The 16633-nt window shown below is 25.2% G+C and overlaps 3 protein-coding genes across 3 annotated transcripts; 2 read left to right on the forward strand and 1 right to left on the reverse strand.

Moving 5' to 3' along the window:
- Positions 1-365: 365 nt before the first annotated feature.
- On the forward strand, positions 366-1538 carry LOC127068626 (nicotinamide riboside kinase 1). The gene has a single exon (XM_051004981.1). It carries the CDS (start codon positions 632-634, stop codon positions 1223-1225), a length of 594 nt encoding a protein of 197 aa, XP_050860938.1. The 5' UTR covers positions 366-631; the 3' UTR covers positions 1226-1538.
- A 152-nt stretch (positions 1539-1690) lies between these two features.
- LOC127068625 (COP9 signalosome complex subunit 3) lies at positions 1691-4357 on the reverse strand. Its single transcript, XM_051004980.1, has 4 exons — positions 4136-4357; positions 3460-3720; positions 2647-3371; positions 1691-2580 (listed from the first exon to the last, which is right to left on the reverse strand). Exons 1-4 carry the CDS (start codon positions 4188-4190, stop codon positions 2290-2292), a joined length of 1332 nt encoding a protein of 443 aa, XP_050860937.1. The 5' UTR covers positions 4191-4357; the 3' UTR covers positions 1691-2289.
- Positions 4358-5593: 1236 nt separating this feature from the next.
- LOC127068629 (dynein regulatory complex protein 11) lies at positions 5594-13264 on the forward strand. The gene is made up of 11 exons (XM_051004988.1): positions 5594-6979; positions 8008-8218; positions 8736-9013; positions 9539-9851; positions 10439-10723; positions 11144-11388; positions 12147-12434; positions 12575-12667; positions 12767-12884; positions 12961-13113; positions 13207-13264. The coding sequence occupies exons 1-10, from the start codon at positions 6476-6478 to the stop codon at positions 13089-13091; spliced, it is 2466 nt and encodes an 821-aa protein (XP_050860945.1). The 5' UTR covers positions 5594-6475; the 3' UTR covers positions 13092-13113; positions 13207-13264.
- Positions 13265-16633: the final 3369 nt, after the last annotated feature.

A 16633-nucleotide genomic window follows, 5' to 3' on the forward strand; every position in this document is an offset into this window, starting at 1 on the left:
TATATAAGTATTTAAACTGATAAGATTTGCATGCATCGTAAGATTATTATACATGGAAGATATTATATTTTTAATTAAATTTAAGTCAATTGAGATGGAGTAATAAGTAATAAACTAAGTTTACAATGTCCGTTAGTGATCATGACAAAGGAAAACAAATATTAATATTTACTTCTATCATTTTTTTGTATTATACTTTATGGATAATAGGTTTGCCTTTCATTGATGATGATAGATTACAATCTTTCTTTTACCCCCAACATCTGGCTCTATTAATACCTGCAATTTGCGGTTTATGTTTTGTTGGTGGTTTAGTCATTTTTACATTATATCATATACGATCATATATTTCTAAGAACAACAAATAAAAAAAATGATGATATTAATAATTAATTATTAAATGTAATAATCTTCCAATACGATTACAATGTATTACATAATAATATGCATAGATAATTATCACAATGATATTTAATATTATAGTTATTACTTTATACATGTGTGATTCGTGAAAAACATTTATATCAGGAAATACTTGCTAGTTATCATATAATAAAATTATATAACAATTAGATATAATCATAATTTGACATTATAATATATTGTAAAGTTAATGTTTTAAAAATTAACAATGAACAGAAAAAACTGGTTGATAGTTGGTATCTCAGGAGTAACATGTAGCGGAAAAAGTACCTTAGCTAAAGAACTACATAGAAAGTTAGATGATTCTATTGTAATACATCAAGATAATTATTTTTTACCTCCACATGATCCAAGGCACATTAAAATTCCAACATTAAATCATATTAACTGGGAAATTTTATCAAGCTTGGATATGAACAAAATGTATTCAGATATTTTAAACTTGATAGAGTCTAAGCCAAAAAAATCGGATAAATCTGAAAAAAAGTTAAGACGAGTATTAATATTAGAAGGTTTCTTATTATTTGGGTTTAAACCGATCTCAAATTTATGCGAACTTAAATATTTTCTTACGTTGACCAAAGAAGAGTGTTGGAAACGTAGAAGCATCAGAACATATTGTCCTGCTGATGTTCCAGGATATTTTGATGCTTTTGTTTGGCCAGAATATTTGAAACATCTATCAGTAATTACACAAGATGACCAGGCATCTATAGAATTAATTTTCATTGATGGAACAATGAAGTCACATGAAATGATTCAAATGGTTTTATCAAAAATTCAAGATTTGATAGTATGTTAAAACATTAATATACTATCATTCCTAAACAAATGCTTATAGAGATTAGTTTTTGTATTAGCAACTACAACTGTCGTACTTTATTATAAGGATAAACCAAAAGAAAAAGAAAAACGAAGAACAAATTTATTTCTACTTACAGTTCAAAATAGATTAACAAGAATCAATTAAAAATCTTAAGTTTATATTTTTATTATTAAGCACAAAATTATTTGCGTAACAGTTTACTGTTATCGTGTTATTAAAGATATTACATGCTTTGGTAATTTCATATTTGAAACATCTAATATAAAAAGACACTTTCATTTTTCACTGTAAAAAAAATATATTACTTACCTGAAACTTTGAATTTGTCTAATATATAAATGTAATAAAGGAAATATAAATAAATTTGTAAATCGCTCAAAAAGAAATAATAACTAAGATCATACTACTAAGTACTAATTTTGTAACATTTAGAAAGCTGTACTATTTCAATAATTTATTAGGTTTACTTTTAGTGTTAAAAATGCTCATGTATGAAACAGCGTGTATGTCCTTATTTTTCAAAACAATACGACCTCTCGTGGATAACTACCACAATATTTTAATCATACTACTTAATTTTCTTATAAAGCCTGCTTCAGATGTTAATTCTTTCATGATATATTTTATATGCAAATTAAAACGAACTCAATAATAATTATGAGATAAAGCATATTGGTAACTTTATACAGATACTGTACTACACTTCTTTTTTATTATCTTACGTTTGTGTTTTTGTTATATGTTGTTTTTAAATTGTATTTTACACGTATGAGCGTCAATACAACTGTTAAAGAAAAACTCTAGAATCGATGAACTGCGATTAGTTTCAGCCTTAATTTCTTATTGTTTAGAACTTTACAAGTTGTTAATCGTAGTCTTGTAATCTTTGTACAAAATAGATTATTTTAGCCAAATTTTGACAGATTTTTATATTTCACCCAAAACAGGCTTCAAAATGTACTTGTGCTTGGCCTTTAACAAGACTTTTTCGTTAATTTCTTTCTTTTTTAATAAAGATAATGCACAACGACGTATGTATGTTACATAGAGTACGTGTTATGTTTCAACTGAGCTTGACCATTTGTGACATTTGTGGGTCCAACTGTTTGATCGTCCTGATCGTTTTGACCACAAGTTTTTCGAACATATTGTGGTGTAAGAACAACCTCCTCTTCCATTTCGAGCACTCGTTTATCTAATTCTGCACACGTTTGCATTTCTTTCTCAAGTTTAGCTAACATTTGCGGTGAGTTATATTTTTCAGGATCATCGTGAAATACTACCATACCATCCTTCTGATTTATAGTCGCAAAAATTTCTCCATCTTCTATCTACAATCAAGAGGAATGTGAAATATATATTACATAGTAAACAAATTTTCAATAAAATAGGATTACCATATTTAAAATATATTTCTCTGCATCTGAAGGGCCAGCCAGCTGAACTCTGCTTGCGACATCACTTAAACTAAGTGTCAAGAAAGTTTTTGTCAGCCTCTGTATATTCTTTTTGTACAAATAGCTGAGCACTTGCTTAACTAATCCCGAGTTGTGCTCTCTTACAAAAAGTTCTTGGTATTTTCTAATAACGGTCAGCACTTCTTCACAATTATTCGTCAGGTAAGCTGTTGCTAATTCTTGATATGGTAGACTTAATGGTTTGATGTACCTATTTACTACCTGACTTGTGTACCTAGGTAAATTTAAGATCTTTCCATGCAATATTAAAGAGACCAGAATATATTTCTTGTAGGCCTCTAACATAATATGACTGACGGCCATAGCAGGAGTCGTTACACACACTTCAAAGAAATATAATGCACGATCATAATTTTTCAGTGCTGTATATATCATACCACCGTAATAATAATAAAGTAAAAAAAACTTTGAGTCAAATTGTCCACCTTCCTGGCTAATACCAGTAACATCAATATCAAGAAACTCAAGCGCTGGTTTAAAACACTTAGACAGAAGGCATAATTGGCAGAGATCGGCATGTATCGAAGTTAGCTGACTATCAAATAGTTGGATCTTACGTATAGCTCTACGCAGTAATTCTATACCACGTAACGGCACTTGCAATTCAACTAGAGTTTGAGTGAGTAAATGACATAGTTCTGCATCTACAACAAAATATTTGATTTTAATCAAAATTTTATATTTAAAAAAAATTACAATTGACATAAACATTATAAAACAGAATAAACTTACATGTATCGGGTGCAAACTGAACTTGTTCGCTATTGCACCCTATAATAAATTCTTGAACCTGATTAAATAATGGCTTATATGCATCAGGATTATTGGTACTACTGGGATTAGGCAATGAAAATTTAACGCACAATACTGCCAAAATCCCAAGAGAGTGTTGTTGCAAGTCCAATGTTTCCAAAACATTATCTAAGTGTTGTCCATTTTTCATTAGTACATCAGTACTCTTATTTATAATCTCATATAATTCTCGGAAGTTACCTATAGTAAAGAAACCAATAGAACATATATCTATTATTCTTTTCTCCTATCGTATCTATGTGTGCGTGTATGTGTGTGTATATATATCGATTATATTAAAAAATTCTTATTGATCGTATCAAAAGGTTAATAATAAATTTACATGTTAATAAAATCGATCTTATAATAATTCAAAAAAATTTTATCCTCTGAAAGATGCATAATTTGACTCAACAAAGTAAGTATAACAGTAAATGTTGAATGAAAGAAAGATTGTTTGATTAACGAAACAAGTAATAGAGGTTATTTTAAAAATAAGATAAAGTAACAATATCGTAATATAAAAATAATACATTTGTAGGATAGAAAAATAGTACATATTATTTAGAGGTTATGTTATCATCTATCGGAGAAAACTCACACATTTTTACCGTACCTTGCTTCGAAAGCGTCCGCACATTATTTACAAACTGCTCTAATGCCGTCGCCATTTCTACGAATGTCTCGTTATCATCACCACCCGTAAACGGTGGTGATCGGTATATTTACAAGAATATTATTTTAGCCAGCAGCTACTAGCCAAGATGACGTTTTTAAACGAGCAACTGCGGCCAACCGGAATGCTCTGAAGCACGTTACGAAGTTAAGTTAGTTGCATCGCAATGTGAATCTTCTATCGAATTTGAGACTGTTGCTGCCCAACGCGTGTATTCTTTGTATACAATATAATACACATGCATTATAAATATAAGAAAAAACATTTAGTAAGAAATACAAACTTTACCTGAATGAATGAAATTATTGAAATTATGAATAACTATATTGACATTTCAAATATGTGTGTGTGTGTATATATATGTATACACTAAATATATATATACATACATATAAATGTTATATATATATATATATACATATAAATGTTATATATATAAACATATTATATACATATATATACATATATACATATAAAACATTATTTCATTTTATTTATTACCAAAATTTAAAAGATCTTTGTATGTGTAAAAATATTTAAAAATAATAACTTCAACTAATAACAATAATATTTTTTAAGTGTATGCAATTCTGTCTTCAAATCTAAAAATATATTTTATAATAATTTGTTTACTATTAATAATTATTAATAATTTGTTTACAAATTTTCAAAAATTATGGAAATGGCCAACTGCAGTCGTTTAACAGTTTTGTTTTCTAAGTAATTTCGAAATTTTCATAAATAAATTGAACCATAGTAGGAGTAAAACTCTTTTCTGAATTTCTTTGCAGTTTGATTTTTTTACTTGTTGTTAGCGATTAATTTATCTATCTTCCTTATCCATCTTGTTTTCTTATTAGTAATACTTCATTTTCATTGAAATAACAGTTTTATGTACATGTATATATAGATTTATTTTGTTTATGCTAAAAATATAAGATTTTAATTTTTGTTTATTGTTCTGATGTTACATAATTTTATAGGGACTAGAAATAGATTTCTGTTATCTTAATGTTTAAAATTTATGTTAAAATATTACATAACTAACAGAATTTAGTAAATTCTTAACTGCTAATAATCATAAAATATTACACAATTAAATATATCTGAAAAAGATAATAATATTAGGTTATTATTTTTATTGCTAATGTGGTGATAAGAAAATAAAATTTAAATGTTGCTTATCCGACATTGAATCTTGAAATGATACTCCATCTATTCTTTAAAAAAAAATTATATTTTTGAGAGATGATAATATATTATTGTAAATATTATTATAAATATTTTCTAATTTAACATTTCAATATTTTTATATATCTAACTTAAATATTTAACTATATTTAAAGAAATAAGTTTTTCGAATTGAAGATATAATTTTAATTACCATTGAACGACAATTACAACTATTAATTATGGCATATATATAAGCAATACTATTTTTAAACGTCCATGAAAAGATATATTGAACTGAAATTACAAATATTCATAAATGTAACTGTAATTTCTTATTTAATTTAAATAACTATATTGAATTTTATATATAACGATCAGAAATATATAAGCTTAGTAACGTTCTGTTAACGTACTAGATCGGAAGAATTTGTTTTCAGTCTCACTGTATAATTTGTATAAAGAAACTACAATATAAGGATATTATTGAAAACTACAAAACGTATTTAATTTTTATAATTATTATATGATGTTATTTAACAAATCTTATTATCATTAAATGTAAATCTAAATGCTTCGTCTCAAAACTATATTTATTATATAATATTACAATAAAGTAAAAAACCTCTGCATAATATAAAAAAAATATAAGAAATGTAAATCTTTCAATACAAACAAATATTTCATTATTTCATTCTTTTGAACAATACTTTTATATTCCATATAGGTTAGATTTATCTAAATTTCAATCTTTTTCAAATATTCTTATTAACATCACCGTAATATCTATAATAACCAAATAATACATACAAATAAATGTTTTTATATATATAAAAAAAAGAGAAAGGGAAAAAAGAAACAATAATATAATAAATTATTATATTAAAACATAAGAAACACACTATCAACTTTAATCGTTGCGCGCGAAATTTGATTAACACAATCGGACGAATGAATTATAATGCCTTTAACGATCAAACGTCGCTAAGGTAAATAAAACGGTATATATATATACTCTCACTCGAAGAATTAGTTGTAATTTTCACTTTCAGTTAAATATCGAGTTAGTTGAACGTAGAAATACCAAAAATAAAAAATAAAAATACAAATATGTCGAATGCAACGTATAACGAACTTTGGAAAGAGACCCAAAACACTTTAGATGAATTAATACGGGTTGATTCGTCTGTGCAAGGTTCAAAACCACAAAAGGATCGAAAGAAGGCACATCAAATTGTTTCGGAATTATACGTAAAGTACATCATTGTTTGTAACAAGTTAGAAGAGTGTTACGATCAAATAATACAACCACAGAAACGTATTTTACTTAAGAAATTATTGAACTCAGTTATAGGAAGAGTTTTAGAATTGAAACATGAATTGGTAAATGTTGATCTTTCTGAACACAGTTATTATGATGACATATTAATAAAATATGGCATTACTCCAGAAGATGTAGAAATTCGAATACCGAGATATTTTAATAGAGAACGTCGAAAAGAAATAAATGATAGACGAGAATTTATAGAAAATACCTTAAAAAATTTGGGTTTTCTCGATGAAGTTATTGTATCCAAAACAATGAGTGAATTGGAAGCTGTGAAATTGATTCAGGTAGAATAAAAATTTTATTAATGTGAATTTTTATATCAATTTTATCTATTATTAATTATAATAAATATATATAGTACATTATTATATTATATATTTATATAATTATATTTAGTAATATTATATAATAATACTATTATAGAATTTATATAATAACATGTACTTTTTATATTATTAATAATATATTATTATTATATTTAATTAATTATATTAGATTATATTATTCCATTGCTCGACATTGTTATCTTATAATTCTTCTGTTTATATAAAAACAATATATTTCGTTTACAGAATTTTGAATTTCCCGCTCTGTCGCTTTCGGATTTGTTTCACGTAGTCTTTTTTTCATTTTATAACAATAGAAATCAAATGATATGATTTTAACTTAAAAATTATCACTAGATAAATTGTAAAAAAATATTATTATAAGAAAATATTACAATTTCTTTTAGAAAATATTCGGAAAATTTAGAAAATAAGACAGATTTATGTATTAATTGAGAGTCATTTCTTTAAAAAGCGATTCAATTTTCTGATATGAAAAAAAGGGTATATAAATTCAAATATACAAAGTATATTATATTATATCTCAATCATATATTAAATAAATATATATATATAACATTTATATTTATATGATAAGTAATTTAATAATATACTAATATATATAATCTACATATACACATAATAATTAATATATATATATATATATATATATATATATATATAAGATATATATTATTACATTACAGAATAAGTAGGAAATATTTTAGGAATGATTTCAGCATATGGAAACAATAAAAGGAATTTATGCTACTTCTAAAATATTTCCTATTTATTTTGGAATACACACATACACACAGACATTATTTATTTGCCAAAGTTCTGTAACAAAATATATTGGCATTAGAATGTTCGCATGATAAAAAATTTAAACAATAGAATAACATAATTAAATATAATGGATTTAATATAATAATTAAAATAATATATATATGAAATTATATATATATATATTGTAATTATTTTAGGCTCACGAAAGAGCAAGACAAGGACGAGTAAGATTCCAGTTTATGAAGGAAATACGACAAATGAAAGAAAAATCAACGGCTAAACAAGAAACAGAGGAAATCGAAAAGGAAGATATTGAAGCTGCTGCAATAAAGATTCAAAAAGTTTGGAGGGGTTATAGGACTCGATGTTGGATCCGGAAAAGACGATTAGATGAAATGTTATTAATAGGTTTGATATTTTTTGTTTGTTTTACTTACGGTTATTATCGTTAAATAATATTTTTTAAATCAATACAATTTATTTATTAATTTACAAATACTACCCTAATCACATACAATGAATTAGTTTTTTTTTCTTTAATTAACTTTTAGATTCATTTAACACACAAGAATCTATCGATTTAAGTTTAACTAAATGATTACGCAAGACAAACAATTTATTTGTTATTATTTGAAAATCTTTTTAATTTTCGAATGATAAATAAATAGAAACAGTTTTTAATTAATATTTTTTGATATTGTAATAATTATAATTTGAGTAATCTAAAAAAAGAAAGGTTTAAGATCTAATAATGAATAAAAATGAATTTATCAATCAATAATAATAAATGAATACGAATTTACAAATTTTGATTTATTTAAAATTGAAAAAGAAATATATATACACGTATATATGTATACCTTAAATAAATATATATTAAATAAATAATATATATAAATAAATATATATAAGTATATTGTTTCAGGTATGCTTCCACCGAATCAAATAAAGATGGAAAATATTCGGCAAACAGAAAAAATTATGCATTATCGTCATGAAAAACAGGCAAAGTTTCAAGAAATCTATGAAAAATTGATAAATGAAACAACAGAAAGAATTCGCAAAGAAAGGAGTGCCGTAATGGAAGAAAATATGAGAAGTGAAATTCGAAACTGGATAAACGATTACTTTCAACAAACTGGAAAAATTCCAGATTTACCATCTGTTGAAAGTGGAGGTTCCCGATTTATCTTCAGTAGACAGGTATATAAATATATATTTTTTAAATATCTATATATACATATATATGTGCGATTATATTTTTGTTTATTATTTAAATAAATCAATAGTGGCTATATAAAGCTTTATTAACATAATCAAATATTTTTATAAATGTTCACTAATTTTTTTATAATGTATATATTTATTTATTTTTTAATTAAAAATTAGTAATATACCATTATTATTGAAAAAAATATAATATTTTAGTGAAAATTAGTAATATAATACTGGCTTAAAAAAGAAACATATATATTTATCTCTTTTATTTATTATCATAATTATTATTGCTATTCATTTGATATATATGAGAAAGTTAAACTTAATTAAATTAAAAAATAAAAAAAGAAAAAGCAACAAAAAATAACCGTGCCTAATTCCAATTTATAATTAAGTTATAATTAATTTCTATATAATTAGAGAAAAATATAATTATTGCAATTTCAACAATTATTCTAACGTTGCTATGACTTATTTTAAATAATTAATATGATTAATCTAACGTAAAAGGGAACAGAAAGTACGATTAGTAAATCAACCGGAGTGTCCTCGAAGGAATCAAGAAAATCGAAGAAGTCAAAAACGAAGAAGAGCAGCGAGCCAGAAAAGTCGGAAGATGAAACAGAGCAGAGTTATTTCAAATCGATGCCTTCTAATTTTCTTCCAGAATTGATTAATTTACAGGAGGAGTATCAAAAAATATGGAAGAACAAAGATGAGTCTATGAATCCTATGCAAGAACCTTATAAAGATATAATTGAAATTGATAAGACTCGAGAGATTGAAGATGAAGTTAGAATTGGAGTGGATCAAACATTGAGAGGTTTCTTCTTGTTAATTTTTTATACAGTAGAACCATCCAATGTACGAATTAATAAACATAATTAGATAATGGAATATAATGGATACAAATATAATGGAACAACGAGAAAATAAATAATTTAATTTGTATTAAAAAAAAATTACTTGAGTTTTTGTAAAATTTGTATTAATTTAATATAGAATATATTATTAATATTTATTTACAAAAAGATAATAGAACGTCAAGAAAGATAAAATAATTTATTAACATTTTTTTATTAATTAATTTAATATACAATTATATTAATACATTCATCAATCGGCGAAATTTTAATAGATATATATAAAACCTAATTTATTTAAAAAATCTTAAACGTAATTTTATTCTATTGGCTGAAAATATATTAATATAGAATTTATAATATATTACTAATATTCTGTTATTTAATAAATTAATTCTCTCTTTACTAAGTAATAAAACGTTTTATAAAAAAAAAAGGAAATTGTTTGCGTAATATAAAGGTTCTATTGTAAATAAAATAAGTCTAATATGTTTAAAAATAATATTTAACAATTTATATAATAATTTATAATATTTAATTATAATAGATGATATAGAAGCTCTTCAAGCAGCTTTGGACAGAGATAAAGGTATTAAAAGTAAACGTGGTAAGAAAACGCAAAAACGGATTCGTCGTAGTGGAAAAAAGAATAAAAAGAAAAAAGAAAAGGATTTGACACCAGATAGAACAACAGAATCCCTTTTCGAAGAACTTCTCACTCAAGGTATTATTAAACTGTATCGAGAAACTCCATTAGCTGATTTTAAGGTCGAGAGATCTTATGCCAATTATGAACTTCTTCAGAATGATAAAAATATTTTACCAACGTTAGGTAAATATTTTTTTATTAAAAAATGAGCGTACAATGGATCGCAAAAGTATTCGAATGTTTATTTATTAAAAATTAATTTGTTAAATATATAATTATATATATATATATGTTTGTATGAATTATGTTATAAGAATTATATTGAAAGTTTATATAATGTATAAAGATATATTTTTTTAATATATATAAATATTATAATTTATTTTTAACATAATTATTTATTTAATACTACGTTATTTTATATTATTATATATTTAACATACATATATAAACTTTGATTGTGTGTGTCAATATATATATGTAAAATATATTAATTTATGAGCAAAATGCTCACAATATACTTTTGTGATACACTGTACATACGTTTCTTTTCATTTTCATTTTGTATACACTTACAATTATTACTTAGTTATTTATTTTTAGGTGACATCAGACAATTAATCCGCGAATATTGCATCCTTCCTTTAGGCAATAGTATACTCAGAGAACTAACACCTCTTGTAAGATCAGTTCTAATAGCAGGTCCTCGTGGAAGTGGCAAAAAAATGTTGATTAACGCAATTTGTACAGAATTAGGTGCTACGCTTTTCGATATTACACCTGCCAATATCGTTGGAAAATATCCTGGGAAAACTGGATTGATTATGTTAATGCATTTAATATCCAAGGTAGATTGATATTTGTCTTAGTAGGCTAACGTTTATAAGAGCATTGTTTATAAACAAATATTTATATAAACAAAACATATTTCTTACATATCATACAATTTTTATATAAACAAAACATTTTGCAACCCTTTAGCAACTGTGAGATACTATAATGGTTTCTTACTAATTGTATATTGTTTTTTGGGGCAAAGCTCTAGTAACTTTCCTTTAGATGATATTTTTTTAACAAAAGGTCCTTACATAGTGGTTCATTTAATTTCTTATTACGGAACTCGTATTCGTTCTGTCGGAAATGTGTTCCAATTTTTTATATATGAAAATAAATAAAAATAATTATAGCTTATACAAATATTAATTTATATTAATACAGGATAATGGCTAACAAAACATTCAATCGCGAAAACATGTTTATATGCATTTTTGTGAGAGACCAATCAGCTCTACTCTATCTAAAGGGTTAACCATACAATTTTTCAAACATCACATTCGTTGACGTTTTTACTATTATGTAAATAACATTTTTCTTTCATTTTTTTATATATCTAAAGCAATCAAAATACATATTAATATGAAAGGCAACCTTCAGCATAATATAACTCATGTCTCAATGACAAAATAATTATTGTATGTACCTACCTAATTTATCATTTGTACATTTACATATATAATTAATAGATTTCAATATCGAACAAGATGAAGAATAAAAGAAAAAAAAGAAGACCTGATGATTAATATCTTAGTATTTTTTTTTTTTCAAGGTATCACGATTACTGCAACCGTCAATCATTTTTATGGATGGAGCCGAAAAACCATTCGTAAAAAAACCACCTAAAACTGATAAAACTGATCCAAAACGTCTCAAAAAAGATTTACCAAAATTGATCAAAGGTATCACTAATGAGGATAAAGTCATATTAATTGGAACAACTAATTCTCCTTGGGATGCAGATCAAAAATTATTGTATCAAACTTATGATAAAATTATATACGTTCCTAGACCAGATTATGGCAGTATGTCACTTGTCTGGAGAAATTTATTATACAAGGCAAATCTTTAATAATAAAGTTATTATAATAATTTATTGTACAATACATAGATAAAAATTGATAAAAATTATTTACAATTTTCGAATAATTTTCATTATTTATATATATATTTTTTTATTCTTTTCTTTTTTTTATACAGTATCCTGGAATTAGTAGACAATTTGATATATCAGCAATGACCAAAATCTGTGATGGATTTACAATTGGTGCGATATTAGCCGCCATTAATGAGGTATTTTCTTTAAAAAATGACTCATTTTTATATTTAATTATCAAAAAAGTGTATGTGTGTGTGTGTGTATATACGTTAATGATATAAAGTGCATTATAGGTAATGACGACGAAACGAATGGTACAATTGAGAACACAGCCATTAATACCTGCAGAATTAATTAATGCAATTAGTACAAAAAATCCTATTTATCGTGAAGAAGAGGACGCATTTTTATGTAAAAATATTATTTTTTTTTTATCAATTACGTATTTTGTTATTTCTAGTTCATTACATTACATATCATTAATTAGCATGGTTCTCGAAAACGCCGACTTGTCGAAGAAAACAAAGAGCTTTGGAATTGGAACAACAAAGAATTGAGGAAGCAAACGAAGCTATAAAAAAGAAAGGGAAAATGAATGAAAACCAAACGAATGAATGAAAGAAAAAAGGAGAAGAAAAGAGTACGAAAATTATTTTCTTAATACAAAAATAATTTCAATATATTTAAAAATTCTTATTCCAGAAAATATTTTCAATTTAATTATATTTTATAGAAATTCAGAAATAGAAGAAATGAAAGCAAAACGAGTAACAATAATTTGAAAATATTATTATAAATTGTATTGGAAAAATATCATATATCTAATCATTGAATATTTCATAACAACGATATAAGTTCTATTACATGATACAAATATTATGAAATAAACCCTACAAAGGAAAATGTCTGTATTAATGACTTGATAAAACGAATAAATCCAATGAAGATTTATGTAATCCCAATCATAATATATATTACATAACTGAGTTTTTATACTAATTTCGAACTATTCATTGTCTATGTTATTATTCCAAAATGAAAAAAAGAAAAAAAAATAGCGATCTCTCAAAATTATGAACGAAATTTGAACATATAAAAAGATAACTTTTTCTTTTTGTGATTATTGAATGATCATACCATAATCATTGTTTCAATGGGTCATTATACGATTGATATTACGTATGTACATTCATTAAATCTGATTAAAAGTATAAGAGGCGCACTTTCAACACGCGTTTGACACGACGATCAACCATGACCAGTAATCATCCTATGATAACAAGAGAGAGAGAGAGAGAGAGAGAGAGAGAGAGAGAGAAGGAAAGAGGGAGAGAGAAGGAGAGAGGGAGAGAGAAGGAGAGAGGGAAAGAGAAGGAGAGAGAGAGAGAATAAATGAAGAACAGAAGATTCAAGTGAGATGATTTCTTCCTAAGATGTAAAATGCTAACAACTTTCTTGGCAATGACATAAATAACTCTATCGTTTTTTATTAATAATTATTTCCACATAATTTCAATTAATGAACGAAATTATATTCATAACAAAAAAACAAAAAGAGAAGAAAACTAACGAAGATCATATCATAAGTTATTACGTTATTTTGAAAAAATATTATTTCTAGGTAAAATTAATTATTTATTTCTTCCTTCATCTTTATTTTTATTATTTTTTGCTAATAATTATTTGTTTTTAATAAGACATCTTTTTATTACTATTTGGAACTATTTAAAAATACTTTTGTAGATAAAAAATAAAATGAACTTTTTTTCTGACGTAACATATAAGCAAGGTTAACGATAAACAAGAAATATTACGAAATTAAGTTATTTCACAGATATAAAATAATTTATAATAGGACTGATTGTGATTTTATGTGAAAAAGTAATATGTACAGATAATAGCTGCAAAGAAAATGAATTTTTTCAATATAATATATAAGCTAGATTAACGATAAGAAAAGATAAAAATATTTATAAATTAGAAAATTTCAGTTTTGAAATGTCATGGGCATAATTTATAAAAGGGCAGATTTAAGTTTTATATAAAAAAGTTATACGAACAGATGATAGCGGAAATAAACTTGACTTGACTGTTTGTATAGTACCATCGTCATTCGAATATGGTATAGTTCGTAAGATCGCCTTTATGGAGTTAAGCAAGATGCTTTGGATGTAATATAAAGGTCTTGTTAAGAGCGAGGTTATGCTGTTTGTTTCGTTATGCCTTGAAGAAGTAACGTTCATGGGAACATACTTCTAACTTTTTTAATGAATAAAATTTTTATAATGAATAAACGAATAGTATATACGAGAAAGAAAAAGAAAGAGAGAGAGAGAGAGAGAGAGAGAGAGAGAGAGAGAGAGAGAGAGAGAGAGAGAGGAAATATGACGTTATGTCGCACGACTTTGATTTCTAATCAGATTATAGAAACCAACTAGAGGTTATCTGTATGAAAAAAGAAATAAAAATAAAAAAAAAAAGAAATAAGTATTTTTTAATTATTATGTTAGATCAATTAAAATATTGGAATATATATGTAAGTATGTAAAGATAAGAATATCTAATTTAGACATTTCAAACATAACGTGATCGAGGTGAAGGAAATGTTTGATAATCTTTTGGAAAAGTGAAAGAAATGTGCAATTCGGTAACCTATAAAATTTTCATTCAATAAGTTACATATATTGTGTATGGTTTTATGAACGTTAGATTAATTGGGTGATCTTATAAATGGTAATGATATTTTCTTTTTAATTTTAAACTGCAATAATCGATAGTAATTAACAATATACAAAATTGAACATAACCAATAATTATTTCATACAAAATTATGATACATTCTTAACCAATATACCATTAAGCTATCATTTATTAAAATAAATAAATCGTAACTCTTGATTACATTCTAATCAAATTTGAAGTGTTCTAACTTCTAATGATGTCATCTAATCTTATAATCAAAAACATTTTTACATTACATAATTGACAGAAATGAGATTAAACGGCATTTAAATTTTTTGTTATCCGACGAAAGCAATCACACATATATATAATCGTTTAATAAGAATATTTACATGAAGTAATAAAAATTTCTTTTTTGTTTAAATAAATAAATAGTAATTTTAATGATATTCTAATCAAATTTGAAATGGTTTAACCTCAAATAACCTCATTTCCTCATAGAAAATCATTAAATGAGATTAGTCAATATTTATGCATGCTTCTTTTTTTATATCTAACGAAAGATTAATAGAAGAGATCGATGGATCGATTATATAAAATCGATTAATATGAATTTAATATGAGATAATTAGCATTACTTCCTGTAAACATCTTTCCGTAGTTCATTTCTCCGTTAATATAAAATAATTCCGTTAGACGGCAGCACGATGTTCGTGACACATTGAAAATAACGTCATTGACTCACAACTATTTCCTTTTCCGAACTTATTATAATAAAAATAATTCGCTTCCACATATCCACGAAAAAAGGATAATAGTACAAAAGGATATAATGTAACAATGGTCATCACTTACGGATTGAAAACAATCTTGCCGACCGAAATTAATGATAACTGACAATAAGAATAGCCTAATAGCTTCGTATAAAACATAGGATTCATTCGGTCAATCCTTAGTAGAAAATAGGTAAGAGACTGAAAGGTAAATCGTGTGACGATTGAACGATCTATTGAAAATGTCATTGTTGATATTTAAACGTACGTAGTTTTAAATGATGTAATACATATTATTTTCTTTTTCTTTTCTATTTTTTTTTCTTTCTTTTTTTTTAGAACATACATTGATCGAGTAATATCAAAGATTATATCTAATGAAATAAAAAATATTTAATAAGACGTAAGTTCTCTGAATATATAGGAGTTTGGATTAAAACATTGATATTCATACCAAGTCTAACGATTAATCGATTGATTAATTAATTCATTCATTAATTTATATATTAAGTAATCAAATATCTCAAATTGTAGAATTTGAAGAACAAAAGTCGACAATTTCGATTGGAGAAAGCAACAGAGGACAACGTAAGGACTCGAAGTAACAACAGTTGGTCCTGCCGGCTTGGTGAGAAGGACGACATCGATGCGCCGCGGCGGCAATGGAATACGTAATACGCATGCGCGAGTAAAAGATGTGCTCCG

The sequence above is a fragment of the Vespula vulgaris genome, chromosome 13 (genome assembly GCF_905475345.1).
Source record: "Vespula vulgaris chromosome 13, iyVesVulg1.1, whole genome shotgun sequence".
Taxonomy (NCBI): domain Eukaryota; kingdom Metazoa; phylum Arthropoda; class Insecta; order Hymenoptera; family Vespidae; genus Vespula; species Vespula vulgaris.

Bases quoted from the DNA above. Each gene is read 5' to 3' on its own strand.
- LOC127068626 (XM_051004981.1), top strand. From the start codon at position 632: ATGAACAGAAAAAACTGGTTGATAGTTGGTATCTCAGGAGTAACATGT.
- LOC127068625 (XM_051004980.1), bottom strand. From the start codon at position 4,190: ATGGCGACGGCATTAGAGCAGTTTGTAAATAATGTGCGGACGCTTTCG. The intron at 3,721-4,135 runs GTACGGTAAAAA...TCTTTACTATAG, and splicing joins GCGGACGCTTTCGAAGCAAG to GTAACTTCCGAGAATTATAT. The intron at 3,372-3,459 runs GTAAGTTTATTC...ATTTTGTTGTAG, and splicing joins TCAGTTTGCACCCGATACAT to ATGCAGAACTATGTCATTTA.
- LOC127068629 (XM_051004988.1), top strand. From the start codon at position 6,476: ATGTCGAATGCAACGTATAACGAACTTTGGAAAGAGACCCAAAACACT. The intron at 12,668-12,766 runs GTATTTTCTTTA...AGTGCATTATAG, and splicing joins TATTAGCCGCCATTAATGAG to GTAATGACGACGAAACGAAT. The intron at 12,885-12,960 runs GTAAAAATATTA...ATCATTAATTAG, and splicing joins AGAAGAGGACGCATTTTTAT to CATGGTTCTCGAAAACGCCG.